Genomic DNA, 22,219 nt, shown 5'->3' on the forward strand with positions numbered 1-22,219 from the left:
TTCTGGGTCGGACACTGAGCTCGAGGCAGGGTGCGCAGGTCAGCCAGGCCAGGAGTGCAGATGCAGGGAATGGGTAGGAGTACACGCAGGGTCCCCCGGCACTTCAATGGGGTGATGCAACTTCTCTGGGAACCTGGGGGGCAGGGGTCTCAAGTCACACTGGGCGTTCTTCCACGTCTCCCCGAGCTGGCATCTGAGGAGCTCTAGTGTTCTGATGTCTACGGGGAGGCTTCTGGGCCGAGGGCACTGCTTGTGCAGCGGTGAGGCAAGAGGGAACACTGCGAGGCCAGACCGGGGGCAGCAGCAGAAAGGTGGCACCTGCCATTGGGGAGGGCTTCGGGTGCTGGCCAAGAGGTTCGGCTCTTTCCTGCAAACGAGGGGCAACCTCATAAAGCAAGGCCCATGGCCAGGCTCGTGTTTTAGAAAGATCTTGGAACTCATGTGGGGAGCTTTCAGGAAGGGTGTCATAGTGACTGATTCGTCTGTGGGACTCTGCGAGAGCACGGTGGTGACCTGAGCTGGTACCTGGGTTGGGTGTGGAGGAGAGGCTACCAGGAGGGGCTGGGTCGGCTACAGGCTGAGAGGAGGAGGGTCTCGCCTCTCGACTGGGTTGGTGGTTGTGCTACCATTCTCTGAGTAGGGATGTGTCCTGTTAGAGGTGTCCTAGGATACCAGGGTGGTGTGTTCTGGAGGACAGGTACAAGTGTCGGCTTTCAGGAGTTGCCTGAGGGCTGTTGATCCAGAGTCATCTGTGTGATTCTTGAAACAAACTGGACGTGGTCACATAGGAAGAGGATGAGGAGTGAGCAGAAGCGGCAGTGGTGTCCTGAGTAGGGACGCTGCTAGGCACGGGCAGGTTGACAGGGGGAGCCCAGGAAGGAAGCCGAGGAGTTAGGAGGGTAGGAGGCATGGGTCATGTCACTGGAGGACTGAGTGGGCCCAGGCATATGTGCTGCAGTGGGGACACGTAGCCCGCAGGCAGGGCAGGCAGCCTGGGGCTCCAGGGTGACTAGAACAAGGGCCAGGGTGGAAGCCAGACTGCGGCCCAGGGCCAGGGAGTGCCAAGGCTGAGGGTGTAGGGTGGTGCAGGCAGCCCAGAGGGCATGCTGGGAAGGCTGGCAGGAGCCACACGTGGATGAGGCAGGGACAGTGACGCAGGGTGGGCACACATGGGCAGGGGCCACGGAAGGCTGTGCCTATGAGCCTGGCAGGGGATGCAGTTTTGGCCCACCACTGAGCCTGTGGTGTCTGCAGAGGGTGCAGTGGCTCACCAAACTGAGTGGTCTTCTCGCTGGGTGGGGCATGGCCCTGGTGGGAGCAGTTGGTTGGACCCGAGTGCTGCTGTTGTCCCCTTGACAAAGTGGACCCTGAGTGGAGGGGTGTGCAGGCGGCTTGTGTCACGTGGCAGGACCTGTGTGTGCTCTGTCTCTGGTGCAGGTCAGCCATGAGGAGCATAGGTGGCGCCTCAGCCCCCTGTTGACAAGCCTGTCATTTGTCCTGTGGAATGAGCGTCATTTCACGGCCGTTCTCTTTTCTCTGCAGCTTACGGTTATTCCAGAAGTTTGACACGTTCCGGATTCTGGTTTGTGGTGGGGATGGAAGTGTTGGCTGGGTCCTCTCTGAAATCGACAGCCTCAACCTTCATAAACAGGTACCTGTACGGGAGGGAGCCCAGCCAGGAGCAGAGAGGGTGCGGAGGTTAGAGGGAAATCACGCAGTCTCAGCTCCTGTTCATCTCGGAGTACCTGTTCTCAGGCCAGAAACCATCGATGGTTTTGGGGAGTGTGCAGTTTGGTGGCCAAGGCAGAGAGGGGAGAGCCCAGGCCACCCCCTGGCATCGTGGAGGCCCGGGGGCTCAGACCATGATGTATGAGGGGGACCTGAAGGGAGCTACGAAAAGAATTGCTGACAAAGGACCCATGTGGGGAGCAGGACTGGGTGGGGCTGTTGCTTTACTGGGTAATTTTTGACTTGAGGCCTCTTGCTTGTGAGAAGGGGACGGCAGTATACTTGAATTTCTCAAGTCAGACTCATGGTTCATTGGACTTAGTTTTTGTATTAAAATAAAAATAGATTTTCCTGATTGTATATAAAAGTGTTCATATATTCGTTGAATTTCCACACCTAGCCATGGCCTCCGCAGGTGATCAGCCAGTACCAGCATTTTGCTGTCTGTGGCCTCTCTCGATCACAGCACATAAAATGCACAATGCGGTCGTAATTTAAACGGGCTGTTCTGTTACTGCTTTGTGTTGTTGTTGTTGTTGTTTGTTTTTGTTTTTTTGAGGTGGAGTCTTGCTCTGTCGCCAGGCTGGAGTGCAGTGGCGCGATCTTGGCTCACTGCAACCTCTGCCTCCCCAGTTCAAGTGATTCTCCTACCTCAGCCTCCCAAATAGCTGGCACTACAGGTGCACACTACCACGCCCAGCTAATTTTTGTATTTTTAGTAGAGACAGGGTTTCTCCATGTTGGCCAGGATGGTCTCGATCTCTTGACCTCGTGAGCTGCCCACCTCGGCCTCCCAAAGTGCTGGGATTACAGGCGTGAGCCACTGCGCCCGGCCTGTTACTGCTTTTTAAAAATCACTGATTAAGATGTTGCCCACACCTTCTGCCTGTGTCTGTAAGTAGGCATCCTTGTGTCGTTTTCCACTGGGCACACCGGAGAGCCCTGGGCCAGCTCACCTCTGTGTGTGAGCACGGAGATCACTTCCCAGGGCTCTCCTCTCTGGGCGCACCCAAACTTAAGTATTGAAATGTGGGGACAAACTGCCTTTCCTCAGGGCTGTGCCAGCTTCCGTGCCTGATGCCTCTTAAAGCTGTCCTTTCCCGTGCACCATCCAAGCTGTTCATCTCTTTAGTTTTTGTCCAGCTCAGTATTCCAAAAAATGTCGGATCTTTACTTAATTCCTGGTGAAGTTGAAGCCTCCTCAGTTGGTTATGAAGTTTTAAATAAATCAACCTGTTCATGTATTTTTGCCTCATTTCCTCTTTGAATATTCACCTTTTTTCCTTTAAAAATGGATGTGTGAGGATTATTGTTATATTAACTTCTTATCTACCACTGCAGATATTTTTTTCCCAGTTTGTCGTTTGTCAGTTCAACATCCTTTTTGGGGGGTGGTCTTTTCTTTCATGATTTTAGTCAACGTCTGTCATATTTGTAGCTGTCTACACCCCCCAAGATTAGGAAGATTTGCATCTGTATTTTCTTACGTTTATTATGGCCCCATTTTTAAAAAAGTCAGACTTCTGTGTGACGTGGATGTATTTTTCAGTGATTCTGCAGTCCCTACCCAGCCCTGCTCACTTGGTAGTATTCCCAGGTGGGTGGACTTTGACAGCCTGGGCCAGGAGGCCAGCGGCTTGGGAGGAGAAGTGGTGCCGCCTGCTGGTGGATTAGCATAGACTACTCTAATTTTTGATTTTGTGTATTATTTGCAAGTTCACTGTCACTAGTGAGGAAGACAGTGGAACCTTGTGGCTAGTTTTCATACGTTCAGCCAAGGTCAGCACACGTTTCTCTCCCCTGCTTCTCTTTGGCGCCTGTTGCGGCGGCCATGCCCTCGCTGGGCCCCTGCTGCCTTGGGGTTTCTCGTCTTCCTGGCTGCTACTGCTCCATGGTGGCCTCTCCGTCCGTCCCTTTACCTTAACGCTGTGTCTGCAGAGCCTTGCTGGAGCCTCTCCTCCTTCACTTTTGGAACGCTCAGCGACTAGCAGGGCTTCTGCTGTCATCTCTGTCCTGGGGACATCTCTGGATGCCTTGGGCCTTGGGCCTCTCTGGATGTCTCCTAGTGCTGCGAGTTTCCAACACTACACCATGTTCAGCGCGTGCCCCACATTCCTTTCCTTCGAGTCTGAAAACATCCCTCTAGATGTCTGAGCCAGGAAATTGGACAGTTGTTCTTGGTTCCTCCGTCTCTTCCTCCTGCCTGTTTCTCACTAATTGTGGCCTCAGTCCTGCCATCCACAGTACCCTGGCCTCTGTCCATCTGCAGCTCACCCAGGCAACCTTTCCTGGGGCACTTCTGCCTGTGCATCCCCCAAGCACGATGCTTCTGGGAAAAGTCCAGACCTTTAAGAGTTTGCCAGAGTCCCAGCTTTGCCTCCTGCTTGTTCCTCTGCCTGTCTGCCTTCTGTTTCCTCACTGTCCTTCTCTTCACTGAGCTCTGCCTTGCCCTTCCAGTGTAGTGCCTCCCTGCCTGGAGCACCATCTATGCCTGCTGTGCGCTGCTTTCCTTTTCCTTTAAGGCTCCAGGAAGCCCCCGCGGAGTCCTTAGCCCCTCTGGGCACTCTTCAGCGCTGGGTTCTCTCCATCTAGTATGTTTGCTCCGGTGTCGTGGCCTGCTTGCTCCTGCCTCCCCACTGCCAGATGTCCCCTTGGTGAGGCAGGACCTCCTCTGGTGTTTGCTGTCCCCACAGGACAGGGCCTCAAGCATGGTCACTTGCACCTGGTGAGCAGAGGGCTGTACGGTGCTGTAGGCTGGAGCATGGCAGGATTCCTGCCTCAAGGACAGTAACGCCTCCCCACACTGCACCGCAGGCGCCCTGGTCACTGCATTGTCAGAGTCAGAGGCTGGTGAACTCTGGGCAGTGGGCGTTTCAGGAGGCCTCCTAAGCAATGAAGTGGTGTAGTGGGACCTCATCGGAGCTCTGGGATGGGAATCCAGGTAGAGGGTGAGGCCTGAGCAATGGATGAGGTGTCTTCACGGAACAGCAGGCAGGTGGGCAGAGGCTGAGCTCTGGCAAGGCTTCAGGGTGGCGTCCAGACTGAGAAGGGTCCTGGCACCTTTTTTTGATAGGATTTAAAGGAGAGAAGTGACACTCGTGATGTTTTTGGAAGAAGAATTTGGCATTAGTGAGTGAGACGCTGTAGTGGATGGAGGGATGGGTGGCGAGGCGTCAGAGTGATTCCTTGGGGCTGTGGTCATAGTGGTGAAAATGGGAAGCCGGGAGATTTGGGAGACAGATCAGAGAGAGTGTGAGGGGCTGACCATCAAGATGTGACGACAGCTGAGAGATGGACCTGTGGCTCATCCGTTTCTCCCAGAAGCAGCATCTTATCTCAAGGGCAGTCATGTTTCTGTCTCATTGCCAAGGAGAATGTCATCTGTCCCCTCCAGTGGGCTCTGCCTATAATGTGCAGGCTGCACGGTTTTAGGTCACATCCCCACATTGCTGATGTAATCCTCGTGGTGGGTGACAAGGAAGGCTGCGGGCTGGGAGGTGGTCCCTGCCCCCAGGTGTTTGCCTACACATCTTCCCCCGTGTCTCCTTAGTGTCAGCTGGGCGTGCTTCCGCTGGGCACAGGGAATGACTTGGCCCGAGTGCTGGGCTGGGGCTCAGCCTGCGATGATGACACCCAGCTCCCCCAGATCTTGGAGAAGTTGGAGAGAGCCAGCACCAAGATGCTGGACAGGTGAGTGGGGATATGCTCCGGTGCTGTATGGGGAGACTCTTGAGAGACAGGTCCCCTCGACCAGGTGTTCCTAACCTGGGGTCTGTGGAAAATGTGGGCCCTCTGAAATTATTTGTAAAGATTTGACCTGAGCATATATTCTGATAGTCTTTGATATTTGGTCAGATTATGACAAGGATAAAAACAAAACAGGTTAAGAACCAGCCATGCCCTAGAATGATCTGGTCTCCCCAGGAGGTCAAGCCTGAGCGTGTCAGGGCCGTGGAGAAGACGGCTGTGCCTCTTTGGCTGCTTCAGCCCGGATCTCATACCCGTCGGAAAAGTGCTCCTTGCGCTTATTTGAACAGTTTCATTTTGCCATAGTCTGTTCCCAAAAGAAGTTTTGGGAAATTATCCTCTAGTGCCTAAAGCCACTGTGATACCTTCCCTGAGTGAGGTACTGTTGTTCCAAGTGACACACTTGGCACTTGCTGACCTGCGGCACATGGGGTGCTGATGAGATGCATCCTAGCCTTCCTAGTTGCTCCCAGAAGCCTGGAGTTCTGAGCACAGGTGTGGTGTTGCAGTGTTCCCACCTTTTCAGGCCTCCTCTGTGTGCCTTGGGGCCTGTGAAATGCTCATCTCACTGGGCCAGCTGGCTGAGCCATTTGCAGCTCTCTTGAGGAGGGTAAATCCATTTCTGCCAGAAGCAGTGTCTTATCTCAAGGCAGCCATTTATGGGAGACCTTCCTCTCTTTCATGGAGCTGTGCTGCCGTTAGTTGTGGAGTGCAGACATTTGTTCTCAGCCAAGTTGTGGGACAGAGTCAAGACCAAGGGCCTAAAAATGAAGTCAGACACTGTGTGAAGATCAAGGCTGCCAGCCGTGAAAGCGGAGGGCACAGGGTTCACCCTTGGGGGCCTGCACGTCTTGCCGCCTGTGCAGCTGACCTTGTGTGTGCAGGTGGAGCGTCATGGCGTACGAGGCCAAGCTCCCGCGACAGGCCTCCTCCTCCACCGTCACCGAAGACTTCAGCGAGGATTCCGAGGTATTGCTGGCATGTCCTTCACATCCTGCTCGCATGCTGATGGGATCTGAACTGTCCTCTCAGCGCTTTGTGTCACCTCCCTTGCAGAGACGCCTCCCCTTTGGTGATGGGGTGTCATAGTCAGGCCTGCGGAGGCGCAGGGTGAACCCATGGCTGAGGGGATTCTCACTTCCCTCGGCAGGGCCTTTTGGGCTTTGTGACCCTCTAGGGGCTTCCTGCGGTTGTCAAAGGCCCTGCCGGGCCGGGGGTGGGGGTGGTCCTCCTAATGGCCTTCCCACCCTGTCCATGCATCTCCTCAACTGCTCAGTGAGCCCCAAATGGTGCGCGCCTGTTCCCTCCCCTGCCACGGTGCCCCCAGGCCTGGAACGCTCTAGCCGGCTCTGCCGTGGCTCTTCCCCAGCCCCCGGCTCCTGCCCCGTCACACCTCTCTGTGGCGTCCGCAGCTGCCCTTCCCTCAGCCTGCTGTGGTCCAGCTGGTAGTGCTTTTCATTTGGTGATTGTTACTATTGTGTTTTACGCCCCTACAGGTTCCCTCAGAGAATAGACTTTGTCTTCTTTAGTTTATATTTTGCACTGGTGCAGTGCCGGGTGGGGTAGTACAAAGAGGTGAGCTTTTGTCAGAGGCTAGGACAACGGTCTGCAAACAAGGCTTGTAGGCCAGATGTGCCTGGGCCCACGGCCTTGCAAGCCAATAATGGTTTGTACATTTTTAATTTTTCCTTTTTTTTTTTTAAAATTTTGAGAGGAAGAGTGTGTGTGGGAAGCCCAGAATATTCGCTGTCTGGCCAGTAGTAAGTTTGCTGACTCTGGGGCTGGGTCCTAAAGACAGCAGGGATCCCACAGGGAAAGGGCTGCTCTTCTGACAGGCAGAGCAGATGGTGGCGGGAAGAGTGGTTCAGATGGGGCTCACAGCCAGGTAGAAACAGCCTCTGCTGCGAACGGACCCAAACCTGGAGCTGACCCATGAGCACACTGCTGTCAGGATGAGTAGGGGTCAGGACAGAAGCCCCTAGCACAGACCGTGCTGGGATTGCAGACTGAAGGAGATTCATTTGTGGTTTGTCTGCAGCTTGACGAAGCTTTTAAAATCTTTCACCTAGCACTAGGTGAGTCTCAGATTAGCGTTTGAAGTGAGTCGAGGCTTGGCTGGGTCAGACAGTGTCTGTTAGGAGAGACTCATCTTTCTCGGCCTGTGCTGGCAAGGAAGTAGGTGACAGAGTCACTGGGACTGTCACAGAGCTTGCTGTCACAGAGACCAACAGTCCTGGCCATTTGGGGTGATTGCAGGTACAGCAGATTCTCTTCTATGAAGACTCGGTTGCAGCCCACCTTTCTAAAATCCTTACCTCGGACCAGCACTCGGTGGTCATCTCCTCGGCCAAGTGAGTGCCTGGTGGCCCTGGGGAAGGCATGGTGCCCTGGCCCCCCAACCTGGAGCTGCCTCTCTAGAAGGGTCTTTCTGTTTCTCTCCCCACAGAGTGCTCTGTGAGACGGTGAAGGACTTCGTGGCCCGGGTGGGGAAGGCCTATGAGAAGACGACCGAGAGCTCGGAGGAGTCAGAGGTCATGGCCAAGAAGGTCTGTTCCCGTGCCCTGGGTGGGAGGGGCATTGAGGCAGCGAGAAGCTTCCTCTGACACCAGTAGAGGGCTGTGACTACAGGTTGTCCAGGTTCTTGGCATTTTGAACAAAGAATTAGACAGTACGCACAGTAAAGGAAGAAAAGAATGAAGCAACGAAGAACGAAAGCAGGGATTTATTAAAAATGAAAGTACACTCCAGTGTGGGAGCTGCCCGAGTATCGGCTCAAGGGCCCAGATACAGAATCTTCTTGGGTCCAAATGCCTCTTAGAAGTTTCCCATTGGCCACTTCATGCTCACTTCATATAAATGAAGTGGTAGTCCGCAGTCGGTCTGATTGGTGGCAGAAAGCAGCCAACCAGAGGCTGAAGTGGTTACAAAGGTCACACTCCTGTGCAAATATCTGATTGCTTTTTGCAACCAATCAGAGGCTACAGAAATTACAAAGTTGCACTTCTGTGCAGACTAAGGCTCAGCCTGCAGTCAGTTTGGTTGGTTGCAGACAGCCAGTTTCTCCTATTTTCCACCTGCCTGGGCAGAGAAGGTGGGGATTTGCAAAGGGAGTAGCCTCTGGTCCTTTTGTTACTGAGGCGTGGAGAGTTAGGATTTTCCTTTTGATTGAGTTCTAGGGTGAAATGGCCTGAGGTTCCTGCCTCCAGACCCTGTTCTCCTGCCTCAGCTCTACATGCCTTTTCCTTTCCTTGTTCAGTGCTCTGTCCTGAAGGAGAAGCTGGATTCCCTTCTCAAGACCTTGGACGATGAGTCCCAGGCCTCGTCCTCTCTGCCCAACCCACCCCCCACCATTGCCGAGGAGGCTGAAGATGGAGATGGGTCGGGCAGCATCTGTGGCTCCACCGGGGACCGCTTGCTGGCATCAGCGTGCCCGGCCCGGCCGCAGATATTCCGGCCTCGAGAACAGCTCATGCTGAGAGCCAACAGCCTGAAGAAAGCGATTCGTCAGATCATAGAACACACGGAAAAAGGTGACTGTCTTCTGAGGAGGAGGGGCTTTCCCCAGCACTGGGCATGCCCCGCGTGCCCCGAACACGGTGATGATGGAAGGGTGCTCATTGAGAAAACCTCCACCGTGGCCCTCTCCACCCGTGCCCAGGCTCAGGCCCCCAGCCAGTTCGCTCGCCCTCCCTCCGCCCCTCCTCTCACACCCTCAGACGCCTTCATGTTGCCTCCCGTGGACCTCTTTCCTAGCCCTCATTGACTTCACTATAAACGTCTCACTCCTGTGAGACCTGCGGTCACGGTCTCACACCCGCACACCTGTGCGTCCATGTGGCCGCTCCTTCTGCCCGCAGCCCTCCAGCCTTCGCCAGGCTCCTCTGCACCCCTTGCCTTCCCCTGCGAGGGTTCCAGTCCTCCCAGCCTGTTAGCAGGGATGCCCTGCCCCAGTGCCAGGACCAGGGGGAAGATGGATGGGAGTGGGGGTTCGGAGCCCAAGCCTTTAGCCAGAGGGTGTTTGAGGAAGATCAGGCCGTGGGGTGAGGAGGGGACCTCCGCCCAGCCTGACAGCGCCCTTGGCTTTGCACCCGCGTGCTCAGCCACACACACTCTCCTTGTACAGCTGTCGATGAGCAGAATGCCCAGACCCAGGAGCAGGAGGGCTTCGTCCTGGGCCTCTCTGAGTCAGAGGAGAAGATGGACCACAGAGTGTGCCCACCACTGTCCCACAGCGAGAGCTTCGGGGTCCCCAAGGGGAGGAGCCAGCGCAAAGGTACCTGTGGCTCCACCTCCCTCTACGTACCTCGGTGTGCTTGGTTTTGGTGAGACGTATTGGGATTGCCAGGGGAGGTTTTAGGGCACTTCTTTGGCCACTTGGTTGCATAAAAATTCACCGCCCAAGGCCTGTTTCTGTGCATCTCCTGTGCGTGCCCTTGAGGTGGGTGTGGTCTGCCTTGGTGGATACCAGTAGAACTCACAAGACCCCCTCTGTCAGGGCGAGGACCACCTCCCTGAGGAGCACTTGCATTCTGCCCTCACTGCTTCCTCAGAACCACCCTGGACCCCACAACTGCTCGGAAGGGGCTGTGTCTGGCAGAGGGAAGGTGGGTGGGTGAGGGGGGGACTTCTTTGTCCTTGCCCCTTTTGCAACACTCCACAGCATAGGCCCTGGTGGAGGGTACCCCAAGCCTGTTCTGGCTGCTGGGAGGCCTGTGCTCAGAACTGACCCACGGCCACTGCATGGCCACCACTCAGAGCTCTGCTGTGTGTGCGCTCTGCCTCCCACAGCCCATACTGACTGGGCTCACCCCTCCCTCCAGCGCTGCCACCTGTGGCGTGTTACCCTCTCTGTGAGCCCAACCCCCCGAGCATCATGTGCACCCACTCGGTCCTCCACCCCCTTCTTTGTCCCACATACTTCACGCAACTGCCTGTGGTTTGCAGCCCTCCCTCCTCAGCCCTCCCACCTGCTCATGTTGCTAAGGACTCCCCAGTATTTCACAGTCTGTATTTCAGACAGCTGTCCACCTGCTCATGGCACTGAGGACCCCTCAGGTATTTCACAGTCTCTATTCCAGACAGCTGTAAGGTTTTCTGTTCTGTTGTTACAGTGTTGAAATCTCCGTGTGAAAAGCTGATCAGTAAAGGAAGTCTGTCCCTGGGCAGTTCTGCTTCCCTTCCGCCCCAGCCGGGCAGCCGGGACGGCCTGCCTGCACTCAACACCAAGATCCTGTACCCAAGTGAGTGGCGGCCAGCAGGAGGGACTGGCGGGGGCCCTGGCACAACGCTGGACCTGTCGCTGTGCTGGGCGCTGGGTCTGTCAGACTGAAAGAGATGGGGTTGCTGCCCTTGGAAAGTTTACAGGTCCCTGAGAAAGATAGGTGGAATTTAAAAATTTACACAACTGTATGAAAAGTGCTTCTTTTTTTTAAAAAAACAAAAGCCAGTTAGTACCCAAATAACCACGCAAGGAGCCCAGGAAGACGTCATTGAGAAGGTGATGCTTGAGTCCGGTTTTGAAGAATAAAGGAATTAGATTTCTGAGTGGAAAAGGGAGGTGGCCGGCCTGATGAGGGAATCCGAGGGACCGTCCCATGCTTCTAGCGTGGTTGCAGGAGGCTCAGGGAGGGTGAGGTCCTGGCCGCCTGGAGCGTTCCTTGATGTTCATTTCTTATGAAGGCAACTTTATAAAGCCTTAAGCCTCAACTCTCAGAGATCATTTTGGTGGAGTTGCTTACATTTGATGAGAACATGAAAACTGACTCTATAAGCCTTTTTTTTTTTTTTTTTTTTTTTTTTTTAAAAAAAGAGGCTCTCTCTCTATTGCCCAGGCTGGAGTGCAGTGGTGTGGTCATGGCACACTGCATCTTGACCTCCTGGATTCAAGTGATCCTCCCCACTCAGCCTCCCAAATGGCTGGGACTACAGGCACACACCACCACACCTGGCCTTAGAAGCCATTTTTTAATGTGTTCTGTAGGTGTTGGTTTCTGCCACCCAGTGTGGGTTTTTTGTTCCAGTGATTTTTGACCTAAGACTATTGGCGAAATTCGGACATGGTTATACATCATTTTAGAAATATTTAATTATGATAATGTTCTGCAGAATACCGGTCCACCAGCTTCAGACCCACGGGCTTCTCTTAATTCTGTAGCTCCTGACCCGCACACCTTTCTTATATCTCCTTTACAGGTGTCCGGGCTGGAATGTCTGGTTCCTTACCCGGTGGCTCAGTCATCAGTCGCCTGTTAATTAATGCTGATCCCTTTAACTCTGAACCAGAAACCCTGTGAGTATGAGGGAGAAACCAAGTGGACGTATTGTTAACATGGCTGCTAGTGCATAGAAAACAGATCTCAGGATTAACTAGAGAAATCGGTGGTAGCTGATAAGGAAGGCTGAGAAGTCGTGGAGATTCCGCGTAAGGAGTGGACCTGGAAACCACTACTGCACATCTGCAGAGGCAAAGCGCCTCCCGTCTCCTTCCCAAGGTCCCACAGTGCTTGCTCGACGTCCCCTGAGCCTGCATGCCCTTCCGAGGCTTTTCACAGGCTCAGCTGCTCCTGCTGGGAGCTGCCCTTGTGCTGTTCTTGTGTTCACTCTCCCATGACCTTGGCTGGACCTCACTGACTTCTGCTTACAGCCTGCCATCTTCCTCTTGCCATCCCTCCTCCTGCTTTCCTCTAAAACCTGCTCTCCTTGTTGGTGACGCAGAACAATAGACTCTGGGCTGGAGGGTCCTCCGTGTGCCCCCCTCGTGTCTCTGAGCACCCTAGGGAGACACCGGCCTGTGCTGAGGCTTGTAAGGGCTGCTTGTGTGCCTGCGTGCTGACACTGCTACTCCGCTGGGGACAAGGCCGTCTTCCTCTGCTGGCCTGTAAGGCAGTGAAGATGTGTATAGCAGTTTAATGGAGTCTTCCTAGGTATTGGAGACCATTGTGGAGACAAGTGGTGTTTTGAAAACCTGTTTTTCTAGACTCATCTTTCTGCTGGCTGATTTGCAGGTTCTGGGCAGCTGATGGCAGTTGGTTAAACATGGCCAGCCATTTTTCTGGAGTGGTCAGGGGCAGTGACAGGAAGAAATGTGTGGTTCACAAAGGCTCTGGGTTTGGGAAGGTGGACCCCTAGATTCCAGGTGCTGGCCTGGTACAACACTTCAGTGTCCCTGTGCCTGGCCTGGTCTACTCCTCCCCTGGGGCTACCTGGGGCTTCAGTTCTCAGCCCTCCTGAGGCTGTTTTCCTTGGGGAGGCCAGAGCTGCAACCCTACAGCGAGCACTGTCCCTAGGGGCCCCTGAACTGGATGTCTCCTTTGTCTACTTCATCTGAGACTGTGGAACTTCCACCTCTGTTGCTAAGCTGGGTGGTCTTATCTCTTGTCTTCACCTGGGGAGACAAAGCTGTGGTTTGCTGCCTTCCTGCCGTGGTGTGTGCCTGGGCCGTATTGTGTAGGCCTCATTGCAGCTGGGCCTGAGCAGGCCCCGGCACCCCATCATCTCCCACTGCCCCGGCCACTGCTGCCCCTCGTGCTCCAGGCCCCTGAGCCCAGTCTCTCTGCTGCCTTCCCTCATCTCTTTGCCCTGTTTCTCTCCGTTGGATCTCTCTTTTCCCAGGACCTATACATGCTAGCCAGGCACGTGGTCTTCCGCCTGGTAAACAGTTTTGTCCCAGAGCTTTGCTCTGGCTCAGCTGTCGGGCACTTGAATTAGATGGATCATAAATACACTGACACATGCTGGTTGCCCTCAGATCCGGCGGCACTGGCTCAGTAAGCGAAAGTGTGTCAGAATTCTGGCCTGAGCAATGTTCCCAAGCCCATCCACCCATTGAGTTTCTTTGGAAACTTCCAGAACATCCTCTTCTCCTGGCTGTAGCCTCTGGGTGGAGGAACAGGGTTTCCTCCCTTCATCCACCTGCCCTGGGGGGGAACCCCAGTGTGACCCTGGGGCTGGGGAGGATGAAGGCCAGGCTGAGCTTTCCCAGCGGCTGGGGGAGCTGCAGGGGCAGGACTTCCCGCTGGGTGGGGACAAGAAACTTGAATGAGATGAGTCTCTTCTTGTCTGTCGCACATGGAGAAAGGGAAGCCTTGTTGCTGTGGGGCTGGGATGGATGTTTTCAAGTCATTTTCCTTTTTAATTTGGCGACAGCTTTGATTGTAACTAGGGATGTTTGAGAAATGTTTTGAGATCCAGAGTTGAAATGTGTGAGTTTCTGTGCCGTAAACATGTCTTCAGGTTTGGTGCTGCTGGTGCAGTGTAAGCTGGGCAGCTGCTGTGGGGAACGGTCCGGCAGCTCCACCGGAGGTTCAGCCCAGAGCTGCCGTGTGACCAGTAGGCGCAGAACTGCCGGGCCACGTGGGATTGAACTGAAAACATGTCCACGCTGGAAGCAGGGCTGTTGTAGTTGATTTAAAACTCACCTTTGCAGAGAGTATTACACGGAGAAGTGTGTCATGAACAACTATTTCGGCATCGGCCTGGATGCAAAGATATCCCTGGACTTTAACAACAAGCGCGATGAGCACCCAGAGAAGTGCAGGTAGGTAACAGGCTCAGGGGCGTGGCCTCTCCTTCCAGACAGTAGCAGATTTCTGGATTCAGCAGGTTAAAGAACGTGCACAATGCTAAGGCGGGGGCAGAAGTAGAGCCCAGATTTCCTTGTCAGAAGCACGGGTGCTTTCAGAGATGGAAGGGAAGCACCTCTCAGGCTGGCCAGGTCAAGGGAAATTCAACATCAGAAAACCAGTGATGGTGGTCATTGGAATGGCTGCATCTCTTAATGAGAGGCCTAAGTCCGTGATACTACAGAAAAGCGGCAGGTGTGCCAAGAAGTTATTGCACCTATAGCGTAAGTGCCCAGCATTGTTCGTTGGAGGGTCTGTGTGTTCATCGGCACCCCAGCTGGCCCTCCCCCATCACGCCCGAGCCTGCCCACGAGGCCCTTGAGTCCGACCTCTGCAGGAAGACGGTGGCGTGTGAGCCCCAAGGGGCATCACTGAGGATGCTCAGTTTTTTCTCCTAAAATTACTGGATACTCGTTCCTAATCTGAAGAGAGGATGGAGAAAAATGAGAAGGGTCCCTCTTCTCAAGCTTTTCTTCCTGGGCTGAAGTAGAATTCCCTCTTGTCTGTGAAACACAAGAAGTGAGGGAGAAATGTCTCCCACCCCACCCCACAGTAATAGCCGGAGAGACCGTTCAGCTTTGACATGATTAGAACTAGGGCAGGGAGAAATGGGTGTGGGGGTTGGTGGTGTTTGTGCAGAGAATAGCCCTTGACCCAGAAACTGGGAGACCCTTGCTGGAGTCTTCATCCACTGAGTCAGGATTGGCTTGAATGAACCAAGCCACGTGGTCCCATGTGGCCTCATCCTCCTCATGGTGTCACTGCCACCTTGAGGGGAGCCATGCTGACACCTGAGGGGCCAACTTTAGTCATTGCTCACATTATATGTAGTTGGAAATTTCTAGAAAAGCATCAGAACTCAAAGAACTTTTGAACTCTGAGGCTCTTACATGCAGGAGAAAATGGCTCAGGGGCCCCAGGGACATACCCCTGTACAGCACAGGATGGTGACATCAGATCATTTAAAAATCCCTGTTAGTCCAAAAATCACTGGGAAAAGTATTAAAATACACATACTTTAGCAGGGTAAAATAAGTAGTTGAGGAACAGGGGCATGCATAATACATTTCTGGAGCCTTGGAACCCTGGTCAAACCTCTCTTTAGTTTGTATTGAGAGCTTTGAAAAGTTCTCCTGAGAAAAATTCCACTTCTACAAATGTCATTGGAAATTTCTACAGAAGCCACTGGAAATGTTGGTTGAAGTAGGTACGAAAGGGGCTCCTAGTGTGTCGTTTACAGAGCTCAGGCATGGGCGGAGGAGTGTAGCCACGGGGATTGGTTCGATAAGCTGTGGTAGAGCAGCGCCAGCTGAGGATGGCCACGTCTGCAGAGAGCGTGTGGCGACAGAGGGAAGCGCTGCTGGCGTAGGGTAAAGTGGACCAAGTAGGTGGTGAAACCGTAAACAAGTTACTGCAACTGGAAATAAATGCGCAAAGAAGACTGAGGAAATCCACAGCAGCGCTTGGCATTTGTCATTAGCACATGTGGAGGGTGCATGCAGGTGCTGGATTATGCGTGGAGGATTATGAGGAGTGCCTTCTCCTTGGTGCTTTTCTATATTTTCTAATTTTCCCATGGTAAGCGTAATTTTTTTAGGCAGAAAAAAAATCAGGATGTGTAAAAGTTTTTTTTATAGAGTTCTATAATGTTTTAACTTTATTTATTTACCTTTCAGGGTAGGATTACTTCCTTGGCAAAATGTTACTATTTAACAAAATTTCCCATTGGTAAACATATCTCTTCATGCGTATCTGCAAAAACAAAAATGTGTCCTTCAGATGTTACTGCTGTAAATAATTGCTAAATATAGCTGATTTGTGGGTCAAATGCCATTCCCAGCTTTCACAGAAATGGCTCTGGTTAACTGTACGAAGAAAGCCCAGACCCATGGCAAGTCTTTGCTTCTGTTTCTAGGAGCCGAACCAAGAACATGATGTGGTATGGCGTTCTTGGAACCAAAGAGTTGCTGCACAGAACCTACAAGAACCTGGAACAAAAGGTCTTGCTGGAGGTGAGTAGGAGGGTCCTTGTCACCTGCAGACCAGCCTCCATCCATCAGACTGCCAGGCCCGTCGCTTCTGTTGACCATTTCCTCCATGCACAGGGACTTGCCTGGAGATGCCCTGGCCACCGCTGTGCTCCTGAGCCCCTGGTGGTGGGAAGCTGGTAGAGAAGGAGTGGCTGACTCATGCCTTTCTCTTTTCTTTTGTTCTGTGTCTCTGCTGCTCAGTGTGACGGGCGACCCATCCCACTCCCCAGTCTTCAGGGAATTGCTGTCCTTAACATTCCCAGCTATGCCGGAGGAACCAACTTCTGGGGGGGAACCAAGGAAGATGATGTATGTATGGGGTGTGGGCGGGTGGGCCTGAGCTGAGTGGGGAAGAGCTGTCCGAGAGCAGGGAGGTGTTCTGCTATGGCTGCAGCGGAGCCAGCCCTTCCCTTGTGCCAGCAGTGGGGCTGCCATGGAGAACAAGATAGACAGGGTCCCCCACCCGGCTCATCGTCTAGAGGGCTGAGCAGAGCAGATGTGTCAGTGAAGGTGGCCAGTGAGGGTCTGTGGTCAGCACATGTGTTCAGAGGGTATGATGTGGAAGGAGGGTCAGGGAAGGTGTCTGGGAGGCCAGGATCTGAAGGATCACTTGGAGTTGGCCGAGTTAGGTGGGCAGAGGAGAGGGGGAGGCTCTTCCAGGCACAGAGAATTGCATAGATGAAGGCTCAGAGTCAAGACAGGGCAGGCACATGGAGGATGTGGGAGACGTGCCCTGACTGCAGCGGGCAGCAGGAGTGTGGAGAGACAGGAAAGGTCTACAGGGCTTGTGTCACATTGGGCCATGTGAGCCGGGGAAGAAGTTTGGAATTTGTATTAAGAACTGTGGGAAGGTGTTGATAGGTTTAAACCTGGTTTAAACCTTCCTTTGTACGTACTAGCGAATAGAAATATTCAGCGCTTCCTGCACATGTGGTGTGTGCTGTCCCCAGTCCTGGCACTCTGCAGTGTTAACTCACTCGGCCCTACTGATGGCCCTGGAGGAGCGTGCCATTAGTTTCCCCGTTTTACACATGAGGAAATGGGGGAGAGAGAGATTTGGTAACTTTGCCAGGGTTAGAGCTGGGATTTGGACCCAGGCAGCTGGTTTCAGGGCCTGCAACATGAAGCCCCTCAGGAGTGCAGTTACCTGGTAACTTCCCGCCAGCTGGAAGGGGCTGACCCCGAGAGGGAGGGAGCGAGGGTAGGGGTGGTCTTGTGCGGGGATGTGTGGAGTGGTGGTCAGCTCTGACGTGTCCCTTGCAGACTTTCACAGCTCCGTCATTCGATGACAAGATTCTGGAGGTGGTCGCCGTGTTCGGCAGCATGCAGATGGCCGTCTCTCGAGTCATCAGGCTGCAGCATCATCGGATCGCCCAGGTAGTGGCCATGGTCCTGGGGTGCCTGGCCGGGAGTGTGCTGAGTTCTCGGGCAGCACATGGAGACTGGGAGGGTGGGTGCTTTCCAGGGCCACGTGGCTGCCTCATGTCCTGTTCTGGACAGCTCGTGTCCCCACTTCCTGGGCCAGAGCACTTTCCTTGTGCTATGCTTGACAGTTAAATTCTCAAGATAACTTTTTTTTTTTTTTTTGAGACAGAGTCTCGCTGTGTTGCCCTGGCTGGAGTGCAGTAGTGCAATCTCGGCTCACTGCAACCTCCATCTCCCTGGTTCAAGTGATTCTCCTGCCTTAGCCTCCCGAGTAGGAGTAGCTGGGACTATAGGCACCCACCACCATTCCCAGCTAATTTTTGTATTTTTAGTAGAAGCGGGGTTTCACCATGTTGGCCAGGCTGGTCTCGAACTCCTGACCTCAAATGATCCACCCATCTTGGCCTCCCAAAGTGTTGGGATTACAGGCGTGAGCCACTGCACCCGGCCAAGATAACTCTCTCAAAATGTGTATCCCGCTTGAGCCGCGCAGCCTTGCCTGTCCCCTCTGAGGTGGAATGAGATAGAGCAGACGCAGGGTGAACTCTGCCCGTGTCTGCGGCTTTCAAAGCTGCAGCTGGAGGTGGGGACAGAGCCCATGGCTCTGGTGTGGGGTGTGGGGGGGTTTCCATCTGGGGCCCTCGATCACGGTTCTGAGGCCCAGTGGTTGAGGGCTGAGAGTGCCCCCATGGCTTATTTCTGACAGCAGTGATGGGCTAATGGGGCAGGACTCTGTGCCCAGGCACAGGCACTGGGGCGGAGGAGGGTGCTGATGACACCCACTGGCTGAACCCCAGCCTGCGACTGTCTGGTCTCTTTCAGCACTCTGTCTCCCCTTAGCTGTAGGCTGCTTGAAGTTGACAATTTTCACTCTTTGGCAATGTTTCTTGTTGGAAAGGAGGAATAGGATGGTGGTGGATGGCTCATCGTCATCCACGACGCCATCTGCTCTTTTCTGGGGGTGTTTTCACGTGGCAGGGGCCCAGTGGCTGCTGGGAGCTACGATACTCCTGCCCCTGGGTTCTGACACCTGTTGTCTCAGCACCAAGGTCTCAGGCACTGACTGCTCGGTGAGGGGACAGGGCAGGATGGGGCGAGACAGTGGGAGAACAGACTCTTGGCTCAGTGACACAACAGCAGAAGGCTAGCTGCAGGCAGAGTGCCATCCCAGAGGCAGAGGTGGGGTGTCCTGCAAGGCAGGGACGCGTGTGTGGAGCAGGAAGGTCATGGTGGTGCCAGCAGCACTTTAAAACCCCTGGGGGTTTTGGCTCAGCGCGAGTAATGGCTATGATGTCTGCTCAGTGTCGCACAGTGAAGATCTCCATCCTTGGGGATGAGGGCGTGCCTGTGCAGGTGGACGGAGAGGCCTGGGTCCAGCCGCCAGGGTACATTCGGATTGTCCACAAGAACCGGGCACAGACACTGACCAGAGACAGGGTAAGAGCGGCCGCCTGCAGTACCTGGGTGGGGTCCAGGGCTCACCTGCAGGCGCTTGTGTGCACTGTTAAGAGCTGGAGCTTTTTGTGTTTCGTTCTAGGATTTTTTTTTTTAAGACCCAACGATTAAACTAATAGGGCAGTAATTTCTAGGACCATCTCCTTCCCCTAATGTTTAAGAAAAAAAAATCCCATTTGTCCCTTTCCTAGTTGTGATATTATTGGTGTCCCCGTAGTGTCTGTGGCGGTTAGGCGCATGCTTCAGGGCAGCAGGTGTAATCGGGCTCTCGGATCCATAGGCGTTTGAGAGCACCCTGAAGTCCTGGGAAGACAAGCAGAAGTGCGAACTGCCCCGCCCTCCATCCTGTTCCCTGCACCCGGAGATGCTGTCCGAGGAGGAGGCCACCCAGATGGACCAGTTTGGGCAGGCGGCGGGGGTCCTCATTCACAGGTGGGCTCCTGCCCCTCTGCATTGCTCATGAGCCTCCCCCGGGGTCCCCAGGACTGCGCTCCTCCAGTGCCCCTGGGGCGTAGAGCTGCTGCTCCTGACTTTTGCGGGGTCTGCATTACCCATGAGGGCCGAGCCCGTTTCTGTGTGCCCTCAGCTCTGGCTCATTTCCCCAGTGGTCTTTCAGAACTCGCCTGGAGTTTACTTGGCTGGAATTTAAAACCCGCTGTGGTTCTCAGGGCCACTCATTTAAAACCTGCCCTGGCTCAGCCTGGTGTGGTGACTCACACCTGTAATCCCAGCACTTTGGGAGGCCGAGGTGTGCGGATCACGAGGTCACGAGATCGAGACCGTTCTGGCTAACATGGTGAAACCCTGTCTCTACTAAAAATACAAAAAAAAATTAGCCAGGCATGGTGGCGGGCACCTGTAGTAGTCCCAGCTACTCGGGCTGCTCAAGCAACAGAATTGGTTGAACCCGAGAGGCGGAAGTTGCAGTGAGCCGAGATCGTGCCACTGCACTCCAACTTGGGTGACAGAGTAAGACTCCATCTCAAAACAAAACAAAAAAACCCTGCCCTGACTCCCGAGGGCAGCCCACTGCCAGCCTCCTTCACTTTGCCTCATTGTACCCTGAGAACAGGCTTGCTCTTTGTTTTCAAGTTTACTTAAAAAAAAAAAAAAAAAAAAAAAGACATACGCCAGGGGCACTTCCACTCACCTGCCTTCTAGAAGTGCCCCTGGAGCCACTGTGTCTGTCCCTCGTGGCCAGTGGTCAGCATTGTCTGCTGTCCCTGCTCCTCGCCTGCCCTGTGCGGGTGCCGCTTGTGAGCCCCTCCAGCTGGCACCTGTGGTTCTTCACCAGTACAGGGTCTTCCTGCCTGCATTCTCCCCGTGGCCACACGCTGGCTGGTGCTCTGGTGTCCCTTTCTTGTTTCCTCTGGGCTCCCTCTTCTCCTGGCTGTGGATGGGTGCTCCTGTCGGTTCTGTGCCCGGCATGCTGTGTGCCCTTCCAGGCAGCCTGCCCAGCCCTGGCGTGCAGATGGATCATATGTGCCAGCCTCCGGCTCTTGTCGAGCAGGTGGTCGCTGTCCCAGTCATCGCCGACGTTCCTCGCTCTGCACTTCCATACCAGCTGCAGTCCTTCCTGGCGCCGCATTCTCTGCCCCAGGAGTTGGTGCCACTGCGGCCCCTGTCCTCGTCTCTTTCCCACCGCACCCAGATCAGTGATGGGGCTGGAGGACTTCAGTTCAGCTAATTCCTTGCTATGCAGTAGGCTTCTGGTGGCTTCCCCTGGAAGGCCATTACCCTGTCCCCTCAAAGCCCATGGTGGCTCCTGTGGCCTGCCTGGAAGGTGCACCTGCACAGCACTGCAGGAAGCTGCTGGCAGTGGTCTGTTTCCACAGGGTCAGGACAGGTTGGCCCTGCTGCCTCTGCTTGCACTGCTCCTATAATTTCTGTCTCCCCATCTCACCTGCCTGAGCCACATCTCAGCCTCCCTGAGACCTGGTGTGACTTGTGCTTTCACCGTCTTCCCCATAAAGGCTGCTGCCTGGGGTCTGGCTCAGAGCCCATCACTACACCAGGATTGTCCTCTTCAGATGAGGGTCCTTTTGTCCCCAGGGACAGACCGGCCAGTTACAGGTTCCAGCAAGGCTGTGGGCACCTGGGGATTGTGCCTTATTGTAGCAGTCTCTGCAGTGGACCTGTGTGCACTGCCGCTTGTGCGCTGGCCATTTTATAGCTTGTAAGCCTCATTTTGTACATTTCTCTCCCTGCAAAATCTTGGATTTTGATATCAGATTACTCCTGTAAGCCTTCCCATTTGCTGTTGGTCGTTCTGTGCCCAAGCTTGTGACTGAACGGTCGCTAGGCTGAGCCACGATCCCTGTTGTCCTGCTGGGCCTGCCCTCCGCATCAGCCCTCCGGGTGGTGCCTGGGCTGCGTTCAGATGAGTATTGTGAAAGGCTGCCCTTCCATTTGGCCTGACATCTGCCCGTGCTTCTCTTCCTCTCTAGTATCCGAGAAATAGCTCAGTCTCACCGGGACATGGAGCAGGAACTGGCCCACGCCGTCAATGCCAGCTCCAAGTCGATGGACCGGGTGTATGGCAAGCCCAGAACCACAGAGGTAGCTATTCTGGCCTTTTCAGTCTTGGCTTCTCCTCAGCGTCTGCAGCCCTTGGCCCTCCCCATGCATGTTTGCCTTGGTTTCTCCTAGGGGCTGAACTGCAGCTTTGTCCTGGAAATGGTGAATAACTTCAAAGCTCTGCGCAGTGAGACGGAGCTGCTGCTGTCCGGGAAGATGGCGCTGGTAAGCTGGTGCCCCGGGAACAGCAGGGCTTGGGCTGTGTGTGAAATGACTGCTATCATCAGATTGCTGGGAATAGAGGGCAGCACACTTTAGTCTAGAGTTCCTGGCCTTAAGGAAGGGGCCTCAGAGGTCATTTGGTCTGCCATGTGGCTGGTGCCCACCCCTGCTGGCAACCCTTCAGTCAAGTTGTCTCAAGCATGCAACAGCGCTTGCAGCAGGAACACCCTTGTCGTAGTGGACACAAGATGCTTTTCTGTCTCAGAAACCTGTACTGCAGAGTCCTGCTCCTGCCGAGAGCTGGTGACACTCTCAGGCACCTTCCACGCTCAGCCCTGCAAAACCGGCTGATACGTCAGCCCTGGGGCAGCCACGGGGCTGTTACTGAATCACAGGGGCTAGAACAAGGAGAGGCCTGAGAGACGAACTGGCCAGCTTGTGGTTTTAAAGATGAAGAGGAGGAAGGGGCTTGCT

At 54.3% G+C, this 22,219-nt stretch overlaps 1 protein-coding gene across 5 annotated transcripts in view; it reads left to right on the top strand.

The window, feature by feature from the left end:
- DGKD (diacylglycerol kinase delta) overlaps positions 1–22,171 on the top strand; it is a 107,319-nt gene extending 85,148 nt beyond the window's left edge. For all 5 annotated transcript variants that reach the window (XM_026447351.1, XM_023188583.2, XM_023188586.2 and 2 more), the window contains 17 exons: positions 1,543–1,651; positions 5,279–5,418; positions 6,360–6,444; positions 7,732–7,826; positions 7,922–8,021; positions 8,732–9,005; positions 9,599–9,748; positions 10,587–10,715; positions 11,668–11,764; positions 13,901–14,011; positions 16,012–16,108; positions 16,328–16,435; positions 17,390–17,503; positions 18,854–18,988; positions 19,287–19,438; positions 21,454–21,565; positions 21,656–22,171. In XM_026447351.1, the coding sequence (XP_026303136.1) occupies positions 1,543–1,651; positions 5,279–5,418; positions 6,360–6,444; positions 7,732–7,826; positions 7,922–8,021; positions 8,732–9,005; positions 9,599–9,748; positions 10,587–10,715; positions 11,668–11,764; positions 13,901–14,011; positions 16,012–16,108; positions 16,328–16,435; positions 17,390–17,503; positions 18,854–18,988; positions 19,287–19,438; positions 21,454–21,565; positions 21,656–21,841 (2,194 nt within the window). In that variant the 3' untranslated portion in view covers positions 21,842–22,171. The remainder of the gene's footprint in view (positions 1–1,542; positions 1,652–5,278; positions 5,419–6,359; positions 6,445–7,731; positions 7,827–7,921; positions 8,022–8,731; positions 9,006–9,598; positions 9,749–10,586; positions 10,716–11,667; positions 11,765–13,900; positions 14,012–16,011; positions 16,109–16,327; positions 16,436–17,389; positions 17,504–18,853; positions 18,989–19,286; positions 19,439–21,453; positions 21,566–21,655) is intronic.
- Positions 22,172–22,219: the final 48 nt, after the last annotated feature.

Source organism: Piliocolobus tephrosceles, chromosome 11, assembly GCF_002776525.5.
Source record: "Piliocolobus tephrosceles isolate RC106 chromosome 11, ASM277652v3, whole genome shotgun sequence".
Classification (NCBI taxonomy): domain Eukaryota; kingdom Metazoa; phylum Chordata; class Mammalia; order Primates; family Cercopithecidae; genus Piliocolobus; species Piliocolobus tephrosceles.